Here is a 21,084-nt window from a genome sequence, read left to right on the forward strand (position 1 = left end):
CTTGTGTCATTAGAAGATGCAAACTGAACCAAGATTCTTTCTAGTATGTGCATGTGTGTTCATGAACAGAATTTTTCTTTTTGATGCTGATTGTTAGGTCTGTGGGGATTAACCCCTAGAAGAGTATTGCAGCAGTAGTCAAACCATAACAGTTCAGTCACAGGCACTCACAGTCAGTAATCACAGTTAGTCACAGTAACACACAGTAAGTCGCAGCAGCACACAGTTACAGACAGCTTTCCAGCTTCTAATGCTTCCTTATATTGTAACTTCTAACCACTTAAAGTGATAAGCACTTAAACCATGATATCTAAGTTTTATATATTTATTCACCCAAACCATATTTGGTATCAATGTTATACCTAACATACTCCCCTTTTGGGTGAAATAAATATATAATACCTTTACAATCTTATCCCATATTTTTCACAACTCTCCTGGTGCTTACTGGCACCTTGGGCTTTAGTAAAATTATCAGCTAAATTGTCCTCCGACATACAGTACTCTAGCTGAATCATCTTACTTCTTACAGATTGTCTCACGTTTAGGTATCTTAGATCTGTATGCTTGCTTCTTGTTTTTACTCCAATATTTGTGGCCATTTGAATTGCTGCCTGATTATCTTCATGAATAATTATAGGATAATCTACAGTTATACCTATATCAATTAACATTTGTTTATACATTATTAATTCTGTACATAACAATGATAAACAGGAGAATTCTGCCTCCATAGTAGACAAACTTATATGCTGTTGTCTTATTGACTTCCAGCCTATTAATGTCTTACCCAGCATTATGGCTGTTCCTGAAGTCGACTTTCTAGTGTCTCTTTCTGATGCAAAGCTTGCATCTGCATAAGCACTCAAAATTAAATCACCCTTTGGTTCTAAATACAATGAATAATTCATTGTCTTTTAAGATATCTTAATATCCTCTTAGCTGCATTCCAGTGTCTTTCACATGGTGCAGAATTGAATCTAGCCAACTGATTCACACAGTACGATATATCTGGTCTAGACCAATTACTAATATAACTCAAACTACCAATTAAAGATTGATAAATCACCTTATCAAACTCAGGGCTTTGTTCATCAGTGTTGCTAAACTCCTGACTCATTGGAGTCTTAGCTGGCTTACAAAGCTCCATCTTGTAATCTTTTAGCAATTTGCTAATCTTATCTTCCTGAGATATCTTATAACCTTTCCGTGTTTTCTTTATATTCAAACTGAGATACTTCTTTATCTCCCTAATTGCTTGATCTTTATTCTCTTTCCTAATGATGTTATTATTTTATTTGCTTCATCATTAGTTTCAGTTATCAATGCAATGTCATCTGTGAATAGTAATAATAATGATACTTTCCCATTTGTCTCCTCTTAAACAGACACATGGATCGGCTAAACCAGCTTTAAATCCTATATTGTCTAGTTCCTTTACAATATACTGGTTCCATTCATAGCCTGATTGTTTAAGACCATAGAGGCTTTTCTTTAACAACCAACAATCATTATTATCCTTATTTTCACTTTTAATACCAACAGGTTTTTTCATATAAATAATATGTTTTAATGGGGCGTGCAAGTAAGCAGTTTCCACATCTAGATGGTTAACTATATAGTTTTTACTAGCTGCCCACACTAAAGCTGCCCTCAAGGTTGCTGCCTTAAGACTAGGTGCAAACACCTCATCGTAGTCATTAGCATTCTGCCTAAAACCTTGGGCTACTAACCTTGCCTTATGGATTAAATTACCATCTTTATCTATTTTTACCTTAAATATCCATTTGCAGCCAATGGATTTCTTTCCTGCAGGTAATTTGGCATTTTCATACACCTTCATATCACTTAATGAATTCAGTTCCTTATTCATTGCTGCATACCATCTTTCTTTTTCCTTAGTAGGATACTTTTAATTTCTTCAACAGAATTAGGAACTTGATTAATCTGGCACACTGTGTTAGCCTGGTACCTATCAGGCGGTCTAGATACACGTGTAGTTCTTCTGGGAATTACAGGGCTTACAGGAGGACTTTGTTGAACTACTACCTGTTCATCTTCCTCATCCTGTTCAGCTATTGAATCTGTTTCTTCCTTTATGGGCACTATTTCATCCTGTATTTGTCTCTTTACTTTATTTTTAAAGTTACAGGGATAACTAATGGGATTTCTATAGGATTCAATAAATACATCTTTATTGTCATCCTGTTCTAATTTCTCCCATCCTTCATGTTCTAGAAATTGGGCACTAGCACTACATAACACTTTAGATGTGCCTTTCTCCCAAAATCTATATGCCCTATGGTTTGCCTGATAACCAACGAAGAAAAATCTTTTAGTTCTATGTTGCCCTTTTTTCTGATTTGTGCAGGAATATGCACCCATGCTGGTGCACCAAATGTGTGCAGGTAACTTAGGTCAGGTTTCCTGCCATGCCACCTGGTGAATGGTATTTCACCTGTTGTTGTATTAACAACGTTGTTCAATATGTTATTAGCACACATTGTAGCCTCCCCCACAAAGAATCAGGTAACCCAGAATCATTTAACATTGTTCTAACCATTGCCTGTAGTGTTTGGCCTCTTCTTTCAATAAAAGCGTTATGTTCTGGCCTGTATGGAGCAGACTTCTTATGCTCTATTCCAGCTACCTTAAGTCTGTTCTGGAATTTGTTATTAATAAATTCCGTGCCATTATCTGTCACCAGGGTTATCAGTTGTCGCTTAGACTTTCTTTCAGCAAACCTAAGCCAATTGAAAAATGTTGATATGTTTCAGTTTTGCTTTTCATTAAATAGCAAAACCCATATCTAGAATAATGGTCCATAATGCTCAGTATATATCTAGCACCCCCATACTGGGTTTCTTTGGACCTATTATGTCTGCAAATACTACTTCTAAAGGTTCTTTTGTTTTGAAACCATTTAGCCTATTTGCAGGCAATACTTTGCTCTTATCTTCACAGCAAACATTACAACGCAAATATTTATCACAAGGTTTTAACCTTATTCCTTCAGATAACTCAACTGTACGTTTTAGCATTTTAAAATTTACATGCCCCAAACGCCTATGCAATAAATGGATACATTCATCATGAGGCTTTATATTATTAAATACAGTTTGAGCCTCCCCTTTCTTACTATTATCTAAGACATATAATGTTCCATTTAAAGCTGCAGTTACCCTTTTGTTATCTTTTTCAATTATGCAATTATTATCCTTAAAAGTAATTACATAACCTAATTTATCTAATACCCTTACTGAAAGCAAATTAAACTTTAGTTGCGGTACATACAACATTTTTATATCCTGGTTTATGTACGGACAACGTGCAAAACCTTGACCTTTCGCTTTCAGGTTCCAGCCATTAGCAAGAGATATATGTTTAGAGCTTTTAGACATTTTTATAAATTTTGTCTTATCTCTTGTGATGCAGTGGGATGCGCCACTGTCAACCACCCATAGATTATTCTTCACATCAGAGTTGCTAAACATGGCTAGTTCAAATGCTTTCTTTGGCTTTTTTACATTCTGGCTTTTTCTCTTTTTGCAGAATCTTGCCAAATGTCCTCTGCCTCCACAATTAAAACACTTTTTAATTGTGTATGCTGTTGAAGATAAATTCTCTTCTTCCGGGTGCTTTACTTTGCTTTGCTGGTTTCTTTCAAGCTTTGAAGATAATTTCTCTTCTTTCTTATCTTCTCTCAGCTCGTCACGCTCACGCCTTCTTCTGGCTTCTTCTAATAGCCTGCCTGTAATCTCGGTTAATGAGAGGCTTTCTTTTGGCAATACCTCTAACGAAGTCACATAGTCATCATAGCTTTGATCTAATGAAGATAATATTATGTAGACTTGTTGCAGTTCATTAAATATAAGCTCTTTTTCTTGCAAATCTTGAAAAATGCTCTTCATACAGTTTAAATGAACTAACATATCTCCATTCCTCTGAAGATGTGTTCGAAAAAGCTTCCGTGTAAGATTTATATGTGCTCCTACACTGTCCCGAACATAAATCTTCCTGAGGTTCTCCCAGCAGTTTGCAGCATTTTCTTCTCCACGAATATGGACAAGCTGCTGATCACAGAGAGTCAGTCCTATGATGCATAAAGCCTGCTCATTCTTCAGTTTAAAGTCTTGTAACTTTTCTTTATCATCATCATCAGCAGGATCCCAGCTACTCACATCTGGTGGGTTTGCTATAATGTCCCACAAACCTTCTCTGCGTAGAAGTAAACTACATTTCATTGACCATGAAACATAGTTTGTTCCATCCAGCCTGGATATCATGGACAGTTGTGACAAATTTACTTGTGCCATTACTCTTCAGATATTTTGACTATTTTAAACTAATTAAAACAGTTTGTTTTTACAGTAATGTGCAACTCACACCAACTCTCTCTGCTATATCCTGGTTATTTAGACTATGCTGCTGGGCCCATAACCAATGTTAGGGTTTGGGGATTAACCCTAGAAGAGTATTGCAGCAGTAGTCAAACCAGGAAGCCAAAACGAGAGTGGAAGGGCCCCAGAGTATACACACACTGAACACAAACACTGTTTGTAGTTTAAATAGTTTTTAATCCAGTTAGAGTTTAAGCATTGTCATTCAGTCCATTAAGTCATTCACAGTATTTCCATCCAGTAAGACTCACTAGTATAGTCCAAGTTAAGAGTCCTTGCAATATCTTTATCAGCCGATAAAGATATCTTCTCCTCCTCCGGTTTCACTCTCCAGAGAAACAAACGCTGGATATTCAGCAAACAGTAGCAAACAATAACAGTTCAGTCACAGGCACTCACAGTCAGTAATCACAGTTAGTCACAGTAACACACAGTAAGTCGCAGCAGCACACAGTTACAGACAGCTTTCCAGCTTCTAATGCTTCCTTATATTGTAACTTCTAACCGCACCCTTAATCGGCTAATTGCCTGCTGCATTGTACTTAAAGTGATAAGCACTTAAACCATGATATCTAAGTTTTATATATTTATTCACCCAAACCATATTTGGTATCAATGTTATACCTAACACTGATTATGAACTAATTATGCATAATTATTGTGGGGCTCAGGCAAGAAGGCCATTAAGGCAAGAAGGCCATATTTAAGTTGCAGGCAACCTGACAGCATAATTCAAAATGATCAGCTATATAGACAGCTGTTAGGATTTTATTGAGAGAAAAATTAGAACCAAAATGTACACAAAGAATAAAGTATATAGTCAGAAAAGTAATTTGCATGGTTCAGTTTCTTATGCATGCTGAGATATTCCTGTTTGTCTCCTAACTAACACTTTGCTTCTCCTCCTCTTTCTCTTTCTCCTGTCTTCATTACCTTATTTGTATTCTTTTCCTTTTCTCTTTTGCTCTTTAATTTTGGAATTTATTGTGCCAAGTTATTTGTCTATGAATCTGAATCAGTTTCTCTTTCTCAAAGGGCTTGTAGGGTTATGAGTTTTATAGCTTTTCCTTATTAATTGAGATGTTGTCCTCAGATTTAAATAGGTAAGTAATGGGCTGAGTATGGAACCTTGTTTTCAAGTTCTTCAGAAATCACTGTGATGTAACAGATTTATGGATCATTGTGCTAGGAATGCAGGGAATTTAGGGAAAGTTAATAGGCCTTTGTTTGAACAGTGCTTCATCTTTTTAATTCATTTTCTTTTAAAAATAAACCCACATTAGGGTTCCTTGCTAACCAGTGGTGGGATTCAATTTTTTTTTTTTTTACTACCAGTTCTGTGGGCATGGCTTGGTGGACGAACCATGGCCTGGTGGGCGTGCCTTGTAGGAGTGGCAGGGGAAGGATATTGTAAAATCCCCATTCCCTCCCTATCCTACTAACCTGCTTTCCAGCTCATTTTCATGTGTAAGGCAACAAAAGATGACCCAGCCGATCAGCTGGGACTCGGGAGACAGAGAATAGATGGGGGCAAGGCCAGCCAGTCAGAGGTAGTATTTGCGGGTTCTCTGAACTACTCAAAATTTCCGCTACCGGTTCTCCAGAACTGGTCAGAAGCTGCTGAATATCACCTTTGTTGCTAACATATGGATGTTATTTCTTGACAGGAACCTTTCTCTTAAGTTATCCAAGGATGTGGATCGAGGGGAAGCACGATGTCCTCGCGGAAACCAGCTGGCCAACAGCCCATCTGTAGAATGGCCTTTTGCAGCCATGGAGGAAGGTGGCGGTCTGGAATCTTTGCCCTTCCGTCTAATGATGCAAGACTGTACAGCGGTAAAAACATTGCTGTTGAAAATGAAGCGGGTTCTCCAAGAGGTAAGCTTTTAAAGAATCAAAATAGTACCATTTGTTTAAAAAAAATAACAATGGGGTGATTGACCGCTAAAGAACAATCACTTTATGTTATTTGTAAATCATTGATTAAATTCTACAATTATTCTTTAAAGGCTCCCTTAACACATACGTGCTAGTTGTTTATGGCTTTAAGAGGCAGCGCTCATTTTTGTTACAAAGCCGAAGAGCCAGCGCAATCCGAAGAAGTCTCTGTGGTCATGTGGCTGGCATGACTAAATGCCAAAGGCACATAGAACACTGTTACTTTCCCACCAGAGTGGTCCCTATTTTTCTATTTGCATTTTTACAACTTTCGAACTGCTAGGTTGGCAGAAGCTGGGACAAGTAATGGGAGCTCACTCCATTATGCAGTACTAGGGATTTGAACCACCAAACTGCAGACCTTTCTGATCAACAAACTCAGCATCTTAGCCACTGCGCCCACGTTTTTTTAAAATTATTCTTAAAGATGTTCTATTAGATCGGGAGTGTCAAACTCAATTTCATTGAGGGCCTCATCAGGGTTGTGTTTGACCTCGTGGGGGAGTAGGGACACATTTAAGGACGCATTACTGGCAGAATAATTGAACTGCTTCTTTGCCTGATTCAAACTGAATAGGTCTTCGGACACACTGGGGGGTAACACAAAAATGCAGTAAAAAAGCTGGAACACACTTCCTCAATAGTCCAACACATGAAAACCACAGGTCATAGCATCAACTTCAATGGCACCAAAACCCTAGCCACTATAGAAAACCCCAGCCACAGAATTATCAGAGAAGCCATATAAATTGAAAAAAGACCTGAAAGCATGGATAGAAGAGATGATTCCACCAGACTGTCAATTCTTTGGAAGCCTGCACTCACAAACAAAAAAAGCTCCACATCACTAGCCAGGCAAACATCTGGGCACAAACAGATCCCCCCTGATACCTCCAGCTCAAACACACCCCAACCAGGCACCCAGATGAAACCTAGCTTCCTAACAAATGATAGCCGTCCATTTACTCTGAGCCAAGCTGCACTAAAAGCCTCCAATACAGGATCAAAATGTTGCCAGCCAATCAAGACACAAAAAAAAGCCACAAAACAGACAGAAGATATTAGAAACACCAATCAAGCAGAACACAGCAAACTCCAAGACCAATAAACACAGAACAAGGCTCCCAACCAATCAGGATGGAGAAAAACCCATTCTGGCACAGCACTAGGCTAGGCCCAAATTTAAAACTGAAACAACTGTAAAAGTCTGACTCACAGACGATCACAATACAGAAGCCTGATGATGGCAGATGAGATTCTGCCGAAACGTTGCTACAACTTTAAAAGCACAACTACAATGATGTGGGAAAATACCCGAACAAAGCTGAATACCATACATATATATATGTATGTATGTATGTATGTATGTATGTATATACACATACATGCATACATACATACATACATACATACAGGTCTTGGTGTGTTCGGGTCTTTTCCCGTGTAAGATTGAGAGTATTTCAGCAACGTTTTGATGAGGTCCCACTTGCCTTCTTCAGGTTGGTGCTTTCGGCTTCGTGCTTGTGCGAGCAAAACGTGATCTGAGCTTCCATCTCTCTATAAATACTGGTGGGGAGGTTGGCTGTGTTGTCATTTCTTGATTGGCTGGTGGAGTTGATGTTTGCAGATTGGCTGGCTTTTTTGTAAGAACATGTGTGGCTGAGGAATTGACTGTGTGTCTCTCAGCCTCCTGTGTTGTAACAACCTGGGTAATGGGTTGTGTGATAACCGTCTGAGTTCTATTGTTTTGACATCCTGGGTCTTGTGCTGTAATCTCCTGGATCATTGGCTATGTTGTAACATCCTGAGGTTTTGTGGTGAGACTCCTGAGTTCCATGATGTGATATACTGAGCGGTTGGCTGTGATATGACATTCCGGGTTTTGCAAATAACTGATTCTGGAATTTATAAAATCAATAACTAGCAGTCATGATGATCAGTTTTGGCATTAAATCTGTAGGAGGTTTAAATAAGGATTGTATACTCTTTCTCTCTGAGACCAATGATATCTCCAAATTTCTTAAAAATTAAGAGGCATTTATAATTAATTTAATCTAACAAATTAAGAGGCATTAAGATTCAGTTGTAAATCTCTCCAGGTATTTTTTGTTGTTGACTAAATGAGGTTTTAATCAGCACACAAACTTATTGAATAAATCTCAGTTTAAAACAAACCTTTTCAAATAATGTGTGCTAAAAGTATCATCATTCTGTAAGTTTAAAATATATTAAATATGAATATTGTCCTTAATATTGTTCTTCAACATCACAACTGTCATTTTATAAAAGTGCCTATATGTATTGTTATGGTTAATGGATTCTGACAACAGTATAGTAATATATCTCAAGCCACCTGTTTATTTTGCTTCAGTATCTGTTTGCTATCCAGTTACAAATCACGTTGTTGGTTGATATAAAATTCAGTTCATTGCTATTCCTTTTCAGATAGAACTGTTATAAATAATTATTTAAGGATCATCATACCGGAGGGAAGAATAATTATTTTGATCCTGCTTACGTTCTTCTTTAACTATTAAAAATAAAGTTGAAGATAATCTCATCCTTATCCAATTTTTTGTCAGACAAACTCCTGATGAAAACATTCAAGGAGTCCCAAGTTGAGTTGGAAAGCTGGATAGGATGAATATGAGGATTGAGCTAAACATATATAAACAGTAACTATAGTAGTGGCTACAAAAGTATCATTATGGAAATACTGATTTCTCCATACTTCTGTATTTATTTGTAAACATTTCCCCTTAAAAGAAACCCAAAGCGCAAATTTTCTACTTCAGAAATTTTTCTATTTCTTGTATGCTTTAGGCCAACTATTCCAATGACTTGGCAATGGAGCTGAGGAACCCCATTTCTTTTTCTGAGTCATTTGCACTTCAAATAATCTGCACATAAAAGATTATTCTCTCATACACAACCGAGGAGTGAATGGAACATGCACTGTTCCTTTCATAGTCTGAATAATTTTGGACTAAATGAGGTGGTACTTAAAGGCCACAGAGATAAAATGTCTGTCATAATGAAGAAGGCAAAGTTAATGATAACAAGGTTCCTAATGAGTTCATCCACTCTGTTAATAAAAAGCAATAGGAAATAAAAGAAGTATCTGATGGAGGGCATTTGAGGAGTTCCCAACCCATGTTATGTAGTAATTGAGTCTCCCAACAGCTTAATTGGATTGAAAAAAAATAAATAAAGTTCCAAGTTGTCAAACGTAATTTTCAAATGTGTGAAGCAACAATAAATATGCAAATACAAAATGTTAAATTCTTCCCTGCTTTTGGATTTCACCCGCATATATTAAATATACGTTAACTTGAAGTTAACTTCCTATGGAAGTCAACAGTAGCTAAGACCTGGCAGATGTGACTGCAGATTTTTGTTTATATAGTAATAACAAGTTGTTGCTCATAAAACACTAGATACAACTGTGGTTGAAAAGTAAATAAGTATGGAGAATTCATGTGGCAAATATTAGGGCATAGTAGAATCAAAGGCAAAGAATTGGAGAAGATCACAAAGTATCAAGATCTGAGAATCCAAATTGAAAGATTATTGCATAAACTAGCTGTGGTGCATTGGGTGCCATACCAAAAATGTTTGGATGGCACTTAGAAATTCTGCAGGTTGACAAAATTTTCATCAACTGAAAAAGGCCGCACTCCTTCAATTTGTTCATGTGATATGCTGATACATTATGACATTTTAGGTTCTTGGGAAGAATGTGATTCATACAAAGGCCAATATGACTTTACATTGTTGTGAACAGATAATATCTGGCTAACTCTGTGACCAGTCGCCATCATCATATTAGCAGCAGCAATACCTGATGGAGATTTTCTTTCAGACTTTCTATTTTGTATTTCTTGGATATATAATCTGTTAAAAATACAAGTTTTATGTAGGAACATAAAAAATATTGAACTCAAAGCTAAACAGGAACAGCGAGATATACAATGACTTAAATTGTACATCACACTACGTAGCAGATACTCCATTAACCAATGGATTGAATAAATACAAGAACTGGATTTATAGTCACTTTAGGTCATAAGCTACAGTTTATGCAATACAGTTGCTGGATAGGCACTACTTGCTAAGCAAAAATCACATTGACAAAATCACCTTTCTTATGACTCAACTTGATGTATGAACCAGAGGTGGTATTCAGCAGGTTCTGAACAGTTCTGGAGAACCAGTAGTGGGAATTTTGAGTAGTTCAGAGAACCAGCAAGTACCACCTCTGACTGGAGATTTTACAGTATCCTTCCCTGCCATGCCCACCAAGCCACGCCCACAATTTTTAATAAAAAAAATGTGAATCCCACCACTGGTATGAACCCTGATCCATGCTTACCTTTACATAGCAAATTAATACAATTTGTTTCTAGTTCAGCGGAGTGTCTAAGCGCATTGCTTGAGAAATAGACCATTTTGGCTTATTCAACAAGCCTAGTTATTGTAATCATTTAGTTTGAGAACAAAGAAATTATGTATAAGAAAGTGAGGAGCAATAGTTTTGTTTAGGATCCTGAGAGGTTGGTTTAGGACTGTAGAAAAGTCTGAAAGACCCCACATCATATTTCTTTTTAGAAATTTACTCCTGTGAAAATGAAGGGTGCGTCTGGTTAGCTTACATTATTAAAATTCCATAATTTTAATAGACTGTTATCCAAAACTATTTGGAGTTCTGACCCTACTACATAATAGTTTTCATAGGTTGTTGTTGTTGTTTTTTGGTAAAATAAGTCTCACACATTTATTTATTATTGATTTAAAAAAATGCACTTTATTTATTAACCATTTAGGATGTAAATCCATAAAGAATTAGGAAGACTTTTTAACATTACAGTTAATGAGAGGCTGAAGTCAAGCTCCGTTCCTAATACACAGACATGCAGTTTTCTTGGGGGCAGTTATGATAATGATTTTATGGAAGGCAAACCCAGAGCTGCTGCTTCTATTTTCTAGCATCATTTCAAAATGTAAAAACAAAACAATGCAAAAAAAAAAATCTTAACAGGACATAAACAATTAGTTGTTGCACATCAACGGAGAACCGTATAGCAAAAAATAATAATAATCTCTCTTTAATTTCACACTATGAAAGTGTCCGGTGAACTTTGAACAGTCATTTCATTCCTGGTTGATTGCCAAGTGAAAGTCTTTTCACCTAGCATTCATGTTTGAAAGAAAATTCTAGCTTTCCCCCCGCCTCTTTCTCTTTCCCTCACTGCCTTCTTCTTCTATCCTGGTGACATTTTTTTTTTTTATTTCAAATCTGTAGAAAGATAACTTACCTGCAAACAAAGATACACTCTAGTCCTACTGCCAGTACTTCTGCAGACTTACAAATGATACAGTAAGATGACTACCAGTGCCCTTCTCTCTGCTGTGCAGGATGGAGATAGCTAAAATAAATATCGGCTATGAATCACTTTCATCCTGAGAGTCTTTCTCCTGAGAGAATCAGTTTTGCTCTTTTCCTTTGGAGCAATGCAATTATTATTTTTATTTTTCAGGAGAGGAAGAAAAAAAGCAGCGGAGGCTCTGCCTTTTAAATATATAACTCACAGTAAATTCACAATAATGAATCTCTAACTATTGTCCTCCTAAATAGGATTATTCTGCTTTCTTTTAACCTACTGGGATTCTTCTGGCATATTAATTTGTTTTTTAAAATTTTTATAGTATTCATCATCTTGAGATATACATTTGTGTGCAAAAATATATTAAATCAACACTTGCAACTTAGAGTTTAAATATACAAAGAGCTATATTCCCAAAGTAGGCGAGGCCAAGTTTCAACATAAGGAATAAAAGGCTAAGAAAAGAACAGAATGAAAAATAAAGTAAAATATAAGCAAAACCATCTTTTAAAACAGAACTTCTCGGATCCCATCCCTTAAATCAATCTCACTTCTTCATTACAGGTTATCCTCAATATATGACCACAGTTGTGAATGTAATTTCTGTCATGAAGTGAGGCAATTGTTAAGTGAGTTGTGCTCAATTTTACAAACTTTTGCCAGATTGTTTAAGCAAATCACCACAGTCATTAACTGAATCATGTAATCATTAACTGAATCCACCTTCCTCCATTAACTTAACTTGTCAGAAGCCAGATTGCAAACTTGTAAATGGTGATCATGTGATCCATGGTGCTGCAACCTTGGCAAATACACACTCGTTGCCAAGAACCTAAACCGTGGCTTAGCATATGTGAAGTAGTTAGTATTGTATATTAACATTATTTTTTAAGCAGCCTGGATGTATAGCTGGGGGTGGGGAAGGATTTTCAAGTTCTACTATATATTCAGCTTTATATGATCAGAGATAGTATTGATTTTCATCACTACTGATATTTTCCCATACCTATTTTAGAAAGAATGTAGAGAGGAATAAAGATTTAATTGTGCATATTGTTAGCAACTATTGAAAAAATGAAAATGGCTTATTCTCACATTTGCATGAAAAAAAAAAAAAAAAACCCAAAAGATTTAGGCCTGGTTTTATACAAATCTACCTTGGGTAAAAGAAGCAGCTGGGCTTTGCTTTTAAGTTACAGAAGCAAGACAATTTGTCTGGTCAAGGCTAGGAGATGCCACAAATATCCTCCATCAAATGCTGCAGGGCCCTTGGTGCTTTCTGAGCTTGGTTGCTTTCTGGCAAATGTTTCATTATCAACCTAGGTAATATCCTCAGTGCATATCATCTTCCCATCCTTTCTCAACCTGCGGACAGCCATTCCAATAGCCAGAATATGCTTCTAAACATACATTGCACTACATGTATTTTCCCAGGGATGGGATGCTACCGGTAGCTCTGAAGAGCAGCAAACACTGAACAGGTTCAATGTCTGATGCACTGTTTGGCCAACCTGCCTGCCTGGGTTTTGACTGTCCTTTATTTCCTGCTTTTTTTGTGTGCGCGGCGCAGCTGAGGTTGAAAAAGGAGGAAAGAAGTGTTTTTTTCAAATGAATTATGTGTCTCAGAGTCAGCTATACCCAGGCAGTGCCGGACATGTTAATTCCCAATAAATCCTTTTGAAGTTTTGGAAGTTTGGCTCGAGATTCATGATTTAATTGGGGTAACTGCCAGAATCCTGGGACACATTTTGTCCCATAGTAAGGTATGGAAGATATCTCCTGTGTACATATTCAGTCTAGCATCACACTCCTATGAATATTTAAATCTCTATTTGCCTCAAGTTTTGACAACATGCATCTTTTTCTTCAAGTAAACAACTCTTTTGATGTCTCTTGCTTTAAAATGATGTTACTGAGTAGCACTGGGAATCAGATTTGTTTCACAGATTACTTTCTACACATCTGACAGAACTGCCTCCTTTTTGGTTTGTGTTAAAAATACTTATATTTGCCAAATGCATATGGATTAGAAGATGTTATTTTAGAGATTGCAATTGTCTATATCTCATATGATTTTTATTAACATCTAACATACAGCCTCAGAGATTTATGCAGGCAGTAGTAAATGTCAGCAGTTCTTAGGTACAACTTGAAAATCTCTCTGTGGGGTGTTTGCTGTAACTGTATCAAAATGTTCTAAACAATTATACTCTGAAATGATAAGGGAACCCATTATGATGCAAATTGGTCTGCTGTTTTTGTGACAAATTGCTCTATGTTCTTGTAAGAAAAGGATTTGCACATTATCTCCTATTAAATTAGCCTTTCTAATTTAAACTAAATATGATTACATTTCAGTTTGTGTTTCAAATAATTATTTCTGAAAGAAGACACACTCCTTTCAAGAAGTACATGACTTCAAAAGTTGGTGTTTTCTTTATTACAGGTCTAAGTGGAAAATTTAAACCCATGCATCCTTACACATTAGATAAAATATTTTTTATAAGGAGCAGGGAGTTGGACAAGAAGACCTTCAAGATCACTTACAACTCTTACAACTCTGTTATTCTGCTAAAATTAGTCCTACTAATAGAGTGAAAAATGTATACCATCAGGAAAACAATGTTCTGAGCCTTCAGTAACATATAAATCTGTCTCAAATATTATGGAAGCCAGACAGAGGAACCTTAGACTGTCTACTAATGACCTCACCCCTTTCCTAAGAGGTCTGTAGGGGCGTGCATAAGCGCACCAACGTGCCTACCGTCCCTGTCCTATTGTTTCTCTTATTCTTTTATTTTTCTTATATGTACCCATTTCATGTATTCACAACTATGTATACACTTATACTTATTATCTTGTAAACAATTGGCAAATCAAATAAATAAAAATAAAATAAAATAAATAAATAAAAAAATAAATAATATATGTTTATTTCTGTATCTTAATTCATACTGATCATTAAAGCCTGTGAAAAGGCTCTAACGATAAGATACTAGAAAATAATATGCATGTACTTCTTACTTAATAACTACAATTTATCTTTCAATTTTGGTTTTAAGTCAGTGATTATTAGGTAGCAAGGAAAAATTGTTGCTCCTTGACAGGCATCAATTTTTCAACTATTTTTATAAAGCATGTCACTGCAGTCTCTAAGCAAATTACATAGTTGTTAAGTGAGTGTATAATCACAAATGGTCATTTTTGCCATATCTGAAAAAAAAAAAACCCACTGGAAATCAGAAAAAAAAAAACATGTTGCAAATTGATGTCATTTGACTTCAGGACACTGCAACGGGTGGTAAATGTGAGCTGGTTGCCATAGGCCATAATGTGATCATGTGATTGGGAAGCACAACAGTTGTGACTTTGTGTGAGAAAAAAAAAAGTATTTTGTCTACATATAGTTTCTGAGATCATGAATGGCTGCCCTAAAGGGCCAAGTATTTCAAATAGTCTCATTCCTCATGCCCTGAATATTTTTGTCATTTGCAGAAACAAATAATTTGTTCAGACAGCCACCTTACCTTCATATCAAGGATTTCACTTGCACAAAGGTTAATTTCTTCTTATTTGTTATCCTTTAAAGATTTTTGGCTAAAGGTGGTCTCATACATAACCAGGAAGTTCAGGAGACTTTCAACACCTGATCCCACTTCTGATGCTTTGTGGAAACATAATGAGCATTCTTCTCACACATGAATGTGTGAGCTTTGCATTATGCACTATTTTAGGCATCTCTGTGATAAACTAGATATGGGACATCTAGATTCATTCATTCATTCATTCATTCATTCATTCATAAACAAATTTATGTGGCCATCCAATTCACAACTGGTGATTCTGGGCAGTGTACAAAATTAAAAATCCACAGTAGAAAATCCCATAAATTCCCCCTCCCAGGGTGGCAACAAAGACAATTCAGCCACTTGAGCAACTCTGTATGTTCCAGAAAAGCATCTAGGTGGGAATGATATTCACAGGGAGGGAACCATCACATCCTGTTCTCACTGGATGTACTTGTCTGATAGATGGTACCCACAATATATCTTTCCTGATGAGCCAGGTAGATGGAACTCAGTAGAGGCAGACCTTCAAATAACCTGGCTCCAACCCTTCTTCTTCTTCTTCTTCTTCTTCTTCAATGATCCTATAATCCCTTGCGGGGTGGAGACTGGGCAACTGAATGGAGCTAGCAGAGCGTTTGTTGGCCAAATTCCCTTCCTGTCGCCATTGCGGAGTTTTGTTCAGCAGATATATTTTCATTGTGCCCAGAGAGAGAAATATTTGCCTGTACCTAGGATAGAACTCACAGCCTCCTTGATTGTGAGGCGAGAGCTCCACCTCTAAGCCACTGCACTACTCAACTGGACTTCAACTCATGTAGGGCTTTAAATGTGATAACCAGCACTTTGAATTGGACCCAGAAGCAAACCAGCAACAATGCAAAGGAATGGCACATGAAGACATCCGGATTTGCGCAAAACTGCTGCATTTTGAACCAGCTGAAACTTCTGAATTGTCTTATAGGTTTACCTCTATTGAGGTGTTGAAATGAGCATCTACTTTTCTCATAGGCCTGTTTTAGAGTGGGAGAAGTAGGTGATATTTCCATTACTCACTTTCCTCAATTTCCCCCTTTGTCAGGGTTTTCCCAGGTCACAAAATCTACAAAATAAATATTCCCCTGGATTTTGGAGAGAAGGGTTAATTTTCCCTTGCCTGGCACTTTGTGTCTTTCGCAAATTGAAATGTGGTTAGCATCTTATTAAAAGCTAGTGTAATATTTGAAATCCAACAGAGTTACATTTGAAATCCATAGATAACCTGGACAGGAAGAGAAGAAATATATATATTTTGATACATCTGATTGTTCTCCATCGTTGATTAGATAGCTACTACAATGCAGTATTTGTCAAGCATGTCCAGTATTCAGTCTTCTCTATAAATCCAAAATTTCCAGTTGTCTTGAGTTACAGTATAGCAAATTGTGAAGCATCTCTCAGACACAGTAAAGACAATTGCCAGCAGGTGGTGTATTTCATGCTTGTATTACAGTACAATATTATGCTTAATTACTACAATGTTTCCTCCCCCAGCTGTAAAATATAATAGTCAGAATGTCAGCAATTGCATTTGCAAGGGGTAGTCACTATTATAGGCAGCATGCTTTAGCTTTTGTTCTTTAAATTTGCAACAGAAACACCGAGTGTATATTTAAAAAGTGTGAAAGGCTGTTGTGATGCATGAAGACCCCTTATGTTTCTGTAAATTAGCATAATTTTAGTTATTGTGGAAATTGCATTGCTATCATGACTGAACTGTCCTTCTTTCTTAATCAGAAAATGCAAAGCAAGAAACTCAGTTCTATTATCTTCATGAAATGATCTTTTATGATGGGACAAAGCTTACTGGGACAATACAGATAGAATAACGGGTTGATAAGAGTTCATGGTCACCATGACAACCATGGACATGACCAATTCACAGGGGACCTGATGCACATGATCTGTTTTTTTGTTTTTTGTTTGTCTCAGAGCAGACAAAACATGATTAGAAAGTGGAGGTCATCAAGCTCTCGTTCTTATGATGAACCAATCAATCTGATTTCTGCAGAGAAGGAAAAGCACTTGTTAGATTTGTGTGCGTGAGGTGGCTACAGGATTCAGAAAGTGTTGGGGAATTTTCTGAAAATCTGGTTTAATGAGGAAATGAGGTTACTTGACTGGATTGTCCTGATACAACTTCTTTCCACTCTCAGATCTGCTGCAGTTATTGAAGAGCTGAGGCAGAGGTCTCCAAACTTAGCAACTATAAGACTTGTGGACTTCAACTCCCATAATTTTTTATTTATTTATTTATTTATTTATTTGATTTGTTAATCACTTACAAGATAATAGGTATAAGTATAAACATAATTAGAAACCACAGAGTCAGAGCCTGGCTGGAGAATTTGGGGAATTGAAGTCCACAAGTCTTAAAGTTGACACATTTGGAGAGCCCTGAGCTGAGGGAAATGAAGAGACACCTGAAGTATCATATAGTTTTGTAGAATGGGAAAATCAAAATGTTCATTTGTGGCACACCAAAGCTGATACCTTGATCATGCACACAGACGGTCCTGGTAAAGCTTTGTAAGAATCAGAATTGGCAGGATAAATTAATTGAATGTATGGAAGAGAGAGAATCTGTGGACCTTCACATTTGATCATTTTCAGAAATCTCTGCTAACATTGTCCAGTATTGAGGAAGACCAGAAATCTGTGATATATAATGAATCACAGACTCCTCTATTGTTTCCTTTGTTGGGATATTATTTTAAAAAATTCTAAGTTCTTCATTCCCTGTGCTAGAGTGTATTGTTAAACAATGAAATACTGTATTGATTTTCTCATGCTTAAGGTAGAAGTTAAATGCAGCTATTGCTAAATTTATGGTAGCCTTACATAGTATTACCCATGCCCTTAAAGTTCTATTGCCAGTTCAAATATCATTTTGGACAAAAGCCCCATTAATGTCTCCTTTTAAAAATATATGGATATGTTTGTCCTTGATATAATTCCATCACTTATCTTAACCTTCATTGTTTTAACAATGATTGGATCGTTTTAAATATTGATGTAGTTTCTCAAGGACACATTATACAGCAACTGCATCATTTTTCATCTTTTTTCTCACATAGTGTCTTTGAAAATATCTATGTACTGCACTTCTTCCATCCCAGAGAAAGGCATGCCACCCTTCCTCTTTCTGTCCTTGGTACCTAATATTTTGTGACCATTATTTACTTTTTTGCTGTTAGATCTTACATATATTAACTTGTGTTTACCATATCAATAACAGTATTAACTATGCATAGTTGTTTCTTCCTTGTGCCACAAATCAGTATCTTCTTAATATGCCCTTTTAATTTATTGAATGCATATAAAGCCCTTTTGATGAACCTCTAGCTAAATAAGTTGGGAGGAGCATGTAAATATGTATGAGTACCTATTTAAACAGGCTTGTGAAGTTACATGATACAAAAGGTATTGTCATGCATGTTTATTCTCCAAACCACCTGAAGACAGGACAAGAAGCAATCGGTGGAAATTAATCAAGGAGAGAAGCAACTTAGAACTAAGGAGAAATTTCCTGACAGTTAGAACAATTAATCAGTGGAACAACTTGACTCTAGAAGTTGTAAATGCTCCAACACTGGAAATTTTTAAGAAGAGAATGGATAACCATTTGTCTGAAGTGGTGTAGGGTTTCCTGCCTAAGCATGGGTTGGACTAGAAGACCTCCAAGGTCCCTTCCAACTCTGTTATTCTATTTACTCGGAAATAAAGCCTATTCATTTCAATGGAGCTCTCCTCCTCCTCCTCCTCCTCCTCCTCCTTTTTCTTCTTCCCCTTCCCCATTCTCTTTCCCTTTTCCCTTCCCCTTCCATCCTCTTCTCCTATTTCATTTCTTCTCAGAAAAATATACACAAACTCTTTCCTGCAGTGGTGGGATTCAAATTTTTTTTTTACTACCGGTTCTGTGGCCATGGCAGGGAAAGGATACTGTAAAATCTCCAGTCAGAGGTCGTATTTGCCGGTTCTTTGAACTACTCAAAATTTTTGCTGCCAGTTCTCCAGAACTGGACAGAACCTGCTGAATACCACCTCTGCTTTCCTGGGTTTATAATTCTAAGGTCTTTGTTGTGTATTTTTAGGCTAGTAGTTAATGTTAATCTTTACAAGAAAACACACCAAAAAGTCTTATTGCAATTTTAAAAGATCTTATAACAATTGAAACATTAAAAATAGGACATAATTTTTACACCAAAAAGCTTTCAGAATATTGAACGAATTTCCATTTCCTACAGCCTAGGGATTCTGGAAGTGGCTGTTTAAACACACCCAGCGAGCACAAATTTTTCTCATTTGTTTTGATTTGGTTGCTGCTGTATGGGCTAGGCTTAGAAGGTAGCCAATTCAATTGTTTGTAGTAAGCCCTATTGCAGTTTTTACTTTCTGTAATGGAAACTGCTGGTGATTTGACATGTTTTGTGAGCCTGGCCAACTGTGGCTAATTCAACATGCCATGGAGCAACAGAGTGGTCAATGACTGGAATACTCTACCTGACTCTGTAGTTTCTTCCCCAATCCCCAAAAACTTTAACCTTAGACTGTCTACTATTGACCTCACCCCTTTTCTAAGAGGTCTGTAGGGGGCGTGCATAAGTGTACCAATGTGCCTACCGTCCCTGTCCTATTGTTTCTTTTATTTTTCTTATATGTACCCATTTCATGTATTCATAACTATGTATATACTTATACCTATTATCTTGTAAGCAATTAACAAATCAAATCAAATAAATAAATAAATAAATAAACAAACAAACAAATAAATAAATAATCAAAGCTTGGCCTCCTGCCACCTGTGAATTCAGTGTGTGTGACTAACCAAGTGTCTATATGTAGTTGTTTGCTTAAGATTCCTTCCTAAACCTCTAAAGCTGATGCGGTAAAAACAGTACATCATTGACTTTCACCAATGTCTGACGGCAGAGAGCAGAGCCATTGATAATATTTTATTTCTGCCCAGCTCTATTTTTGCCTGTGCCTGAGGTCCTCCAGGATCCTAGTTCACTTACTTTAATTGGTTGTGTCCAAGTAAATAGAATGACATGCTAATGTTTTGCATTTATTTCTTTACAGTCTTTGTATAACTTTTAGGTTTTTATGTTTCTATGTTTATGTTTATGGCTTTAGAGCAGTGGTGGAATTTTAAAAAAAAATACTACAGGTTCTGTAGGCGTGGCTTGGTGGTCTTAGTGTGGCTTGCTGGGCATGGCTTGCTGAGCATGGCAAGGGAAGTATACTGTAAAATCCCCATTCTCTCCCCACCCCCCAACCTGCTTTCCAGCTCCGTTCTCCTGTGCAGGGCAACAAAAGAAGACCCAGCCAATCAGCTGGGACTTGGAAGGCAGAGAAGAGATGGGGGTGGGGCCAGTCAGAGGCGGTATTCCAAACTACTCAAAATTTCCACTACCGGTTCCCCAGAACCTGCTGAATACCACCTCTGCTTTAGAGTCAGAAGTGTTTAGTCCTCCAGAAAACTCAGTAGATTGAAGAAATAATATACCTTACTTGCTTCACTTCATGTATGATGCCAGGCAGTTTGTCTGTCAGCATTGTCTTATCATGTTCTCTGAATCAGGACATAGATTAAGCCATTAATCAGTTTAATTAGTTGGAGGTAGATTTTAAATGACCTCCACAATTATATTTTGTTAGCCCAGGTTTATCCTTAGACATGTCATATGAATGTAAACTCTATGGGATTAATCCTTTTTCCTTTCTGCTTTCTGTAACATTATATTCTGAAGTGGC

The 21,084-nt window shown here is 36.8% G+C and overlaps 1 protein-coding gene across 4 annotated transcripts in view; it reads left to right on the forward strand.

The window, feature by feature from the left end:
* The window catches only part of CCSER1 (coiled-coil serine rich protein 1), an 813,931-nt gene that overhangs the window by 333,990 nt on the left and 458,857 nt on the right, over positions 1–21,084 (forward strand). For all 4 annotated transcript variants that reach the window (XM_087962870.1, XM_026672653.2, XM_087962869.1 and 1 more), the window contains exon 6: positions 6,068–6,278. In XM_087962870.1, the coding sequence (XP_087818996.1) occupies positions 6,068–6,278 (211 nt within the window). The remainder of the gene's footprint in view (positions 1–6,067; positions 6,279–21,084) is intronic.

This window comes from Notechis scutatus, chromosome 4 (assembly GCF_049901735.1).
Source record: "Notechis scutatus isolate UNSWTSFEM ecotype Mainland chromosome 4, rNotScu1.2, whole genome shotgun sequence".
In the NCBI taxonomy this organism is placed as follows: domain Eukaryota; kingdom Metazoa; phylum Chordata; class Lepidosauria; order Squamata; family Elapidae; genus Notechis; species Notechis scutatus.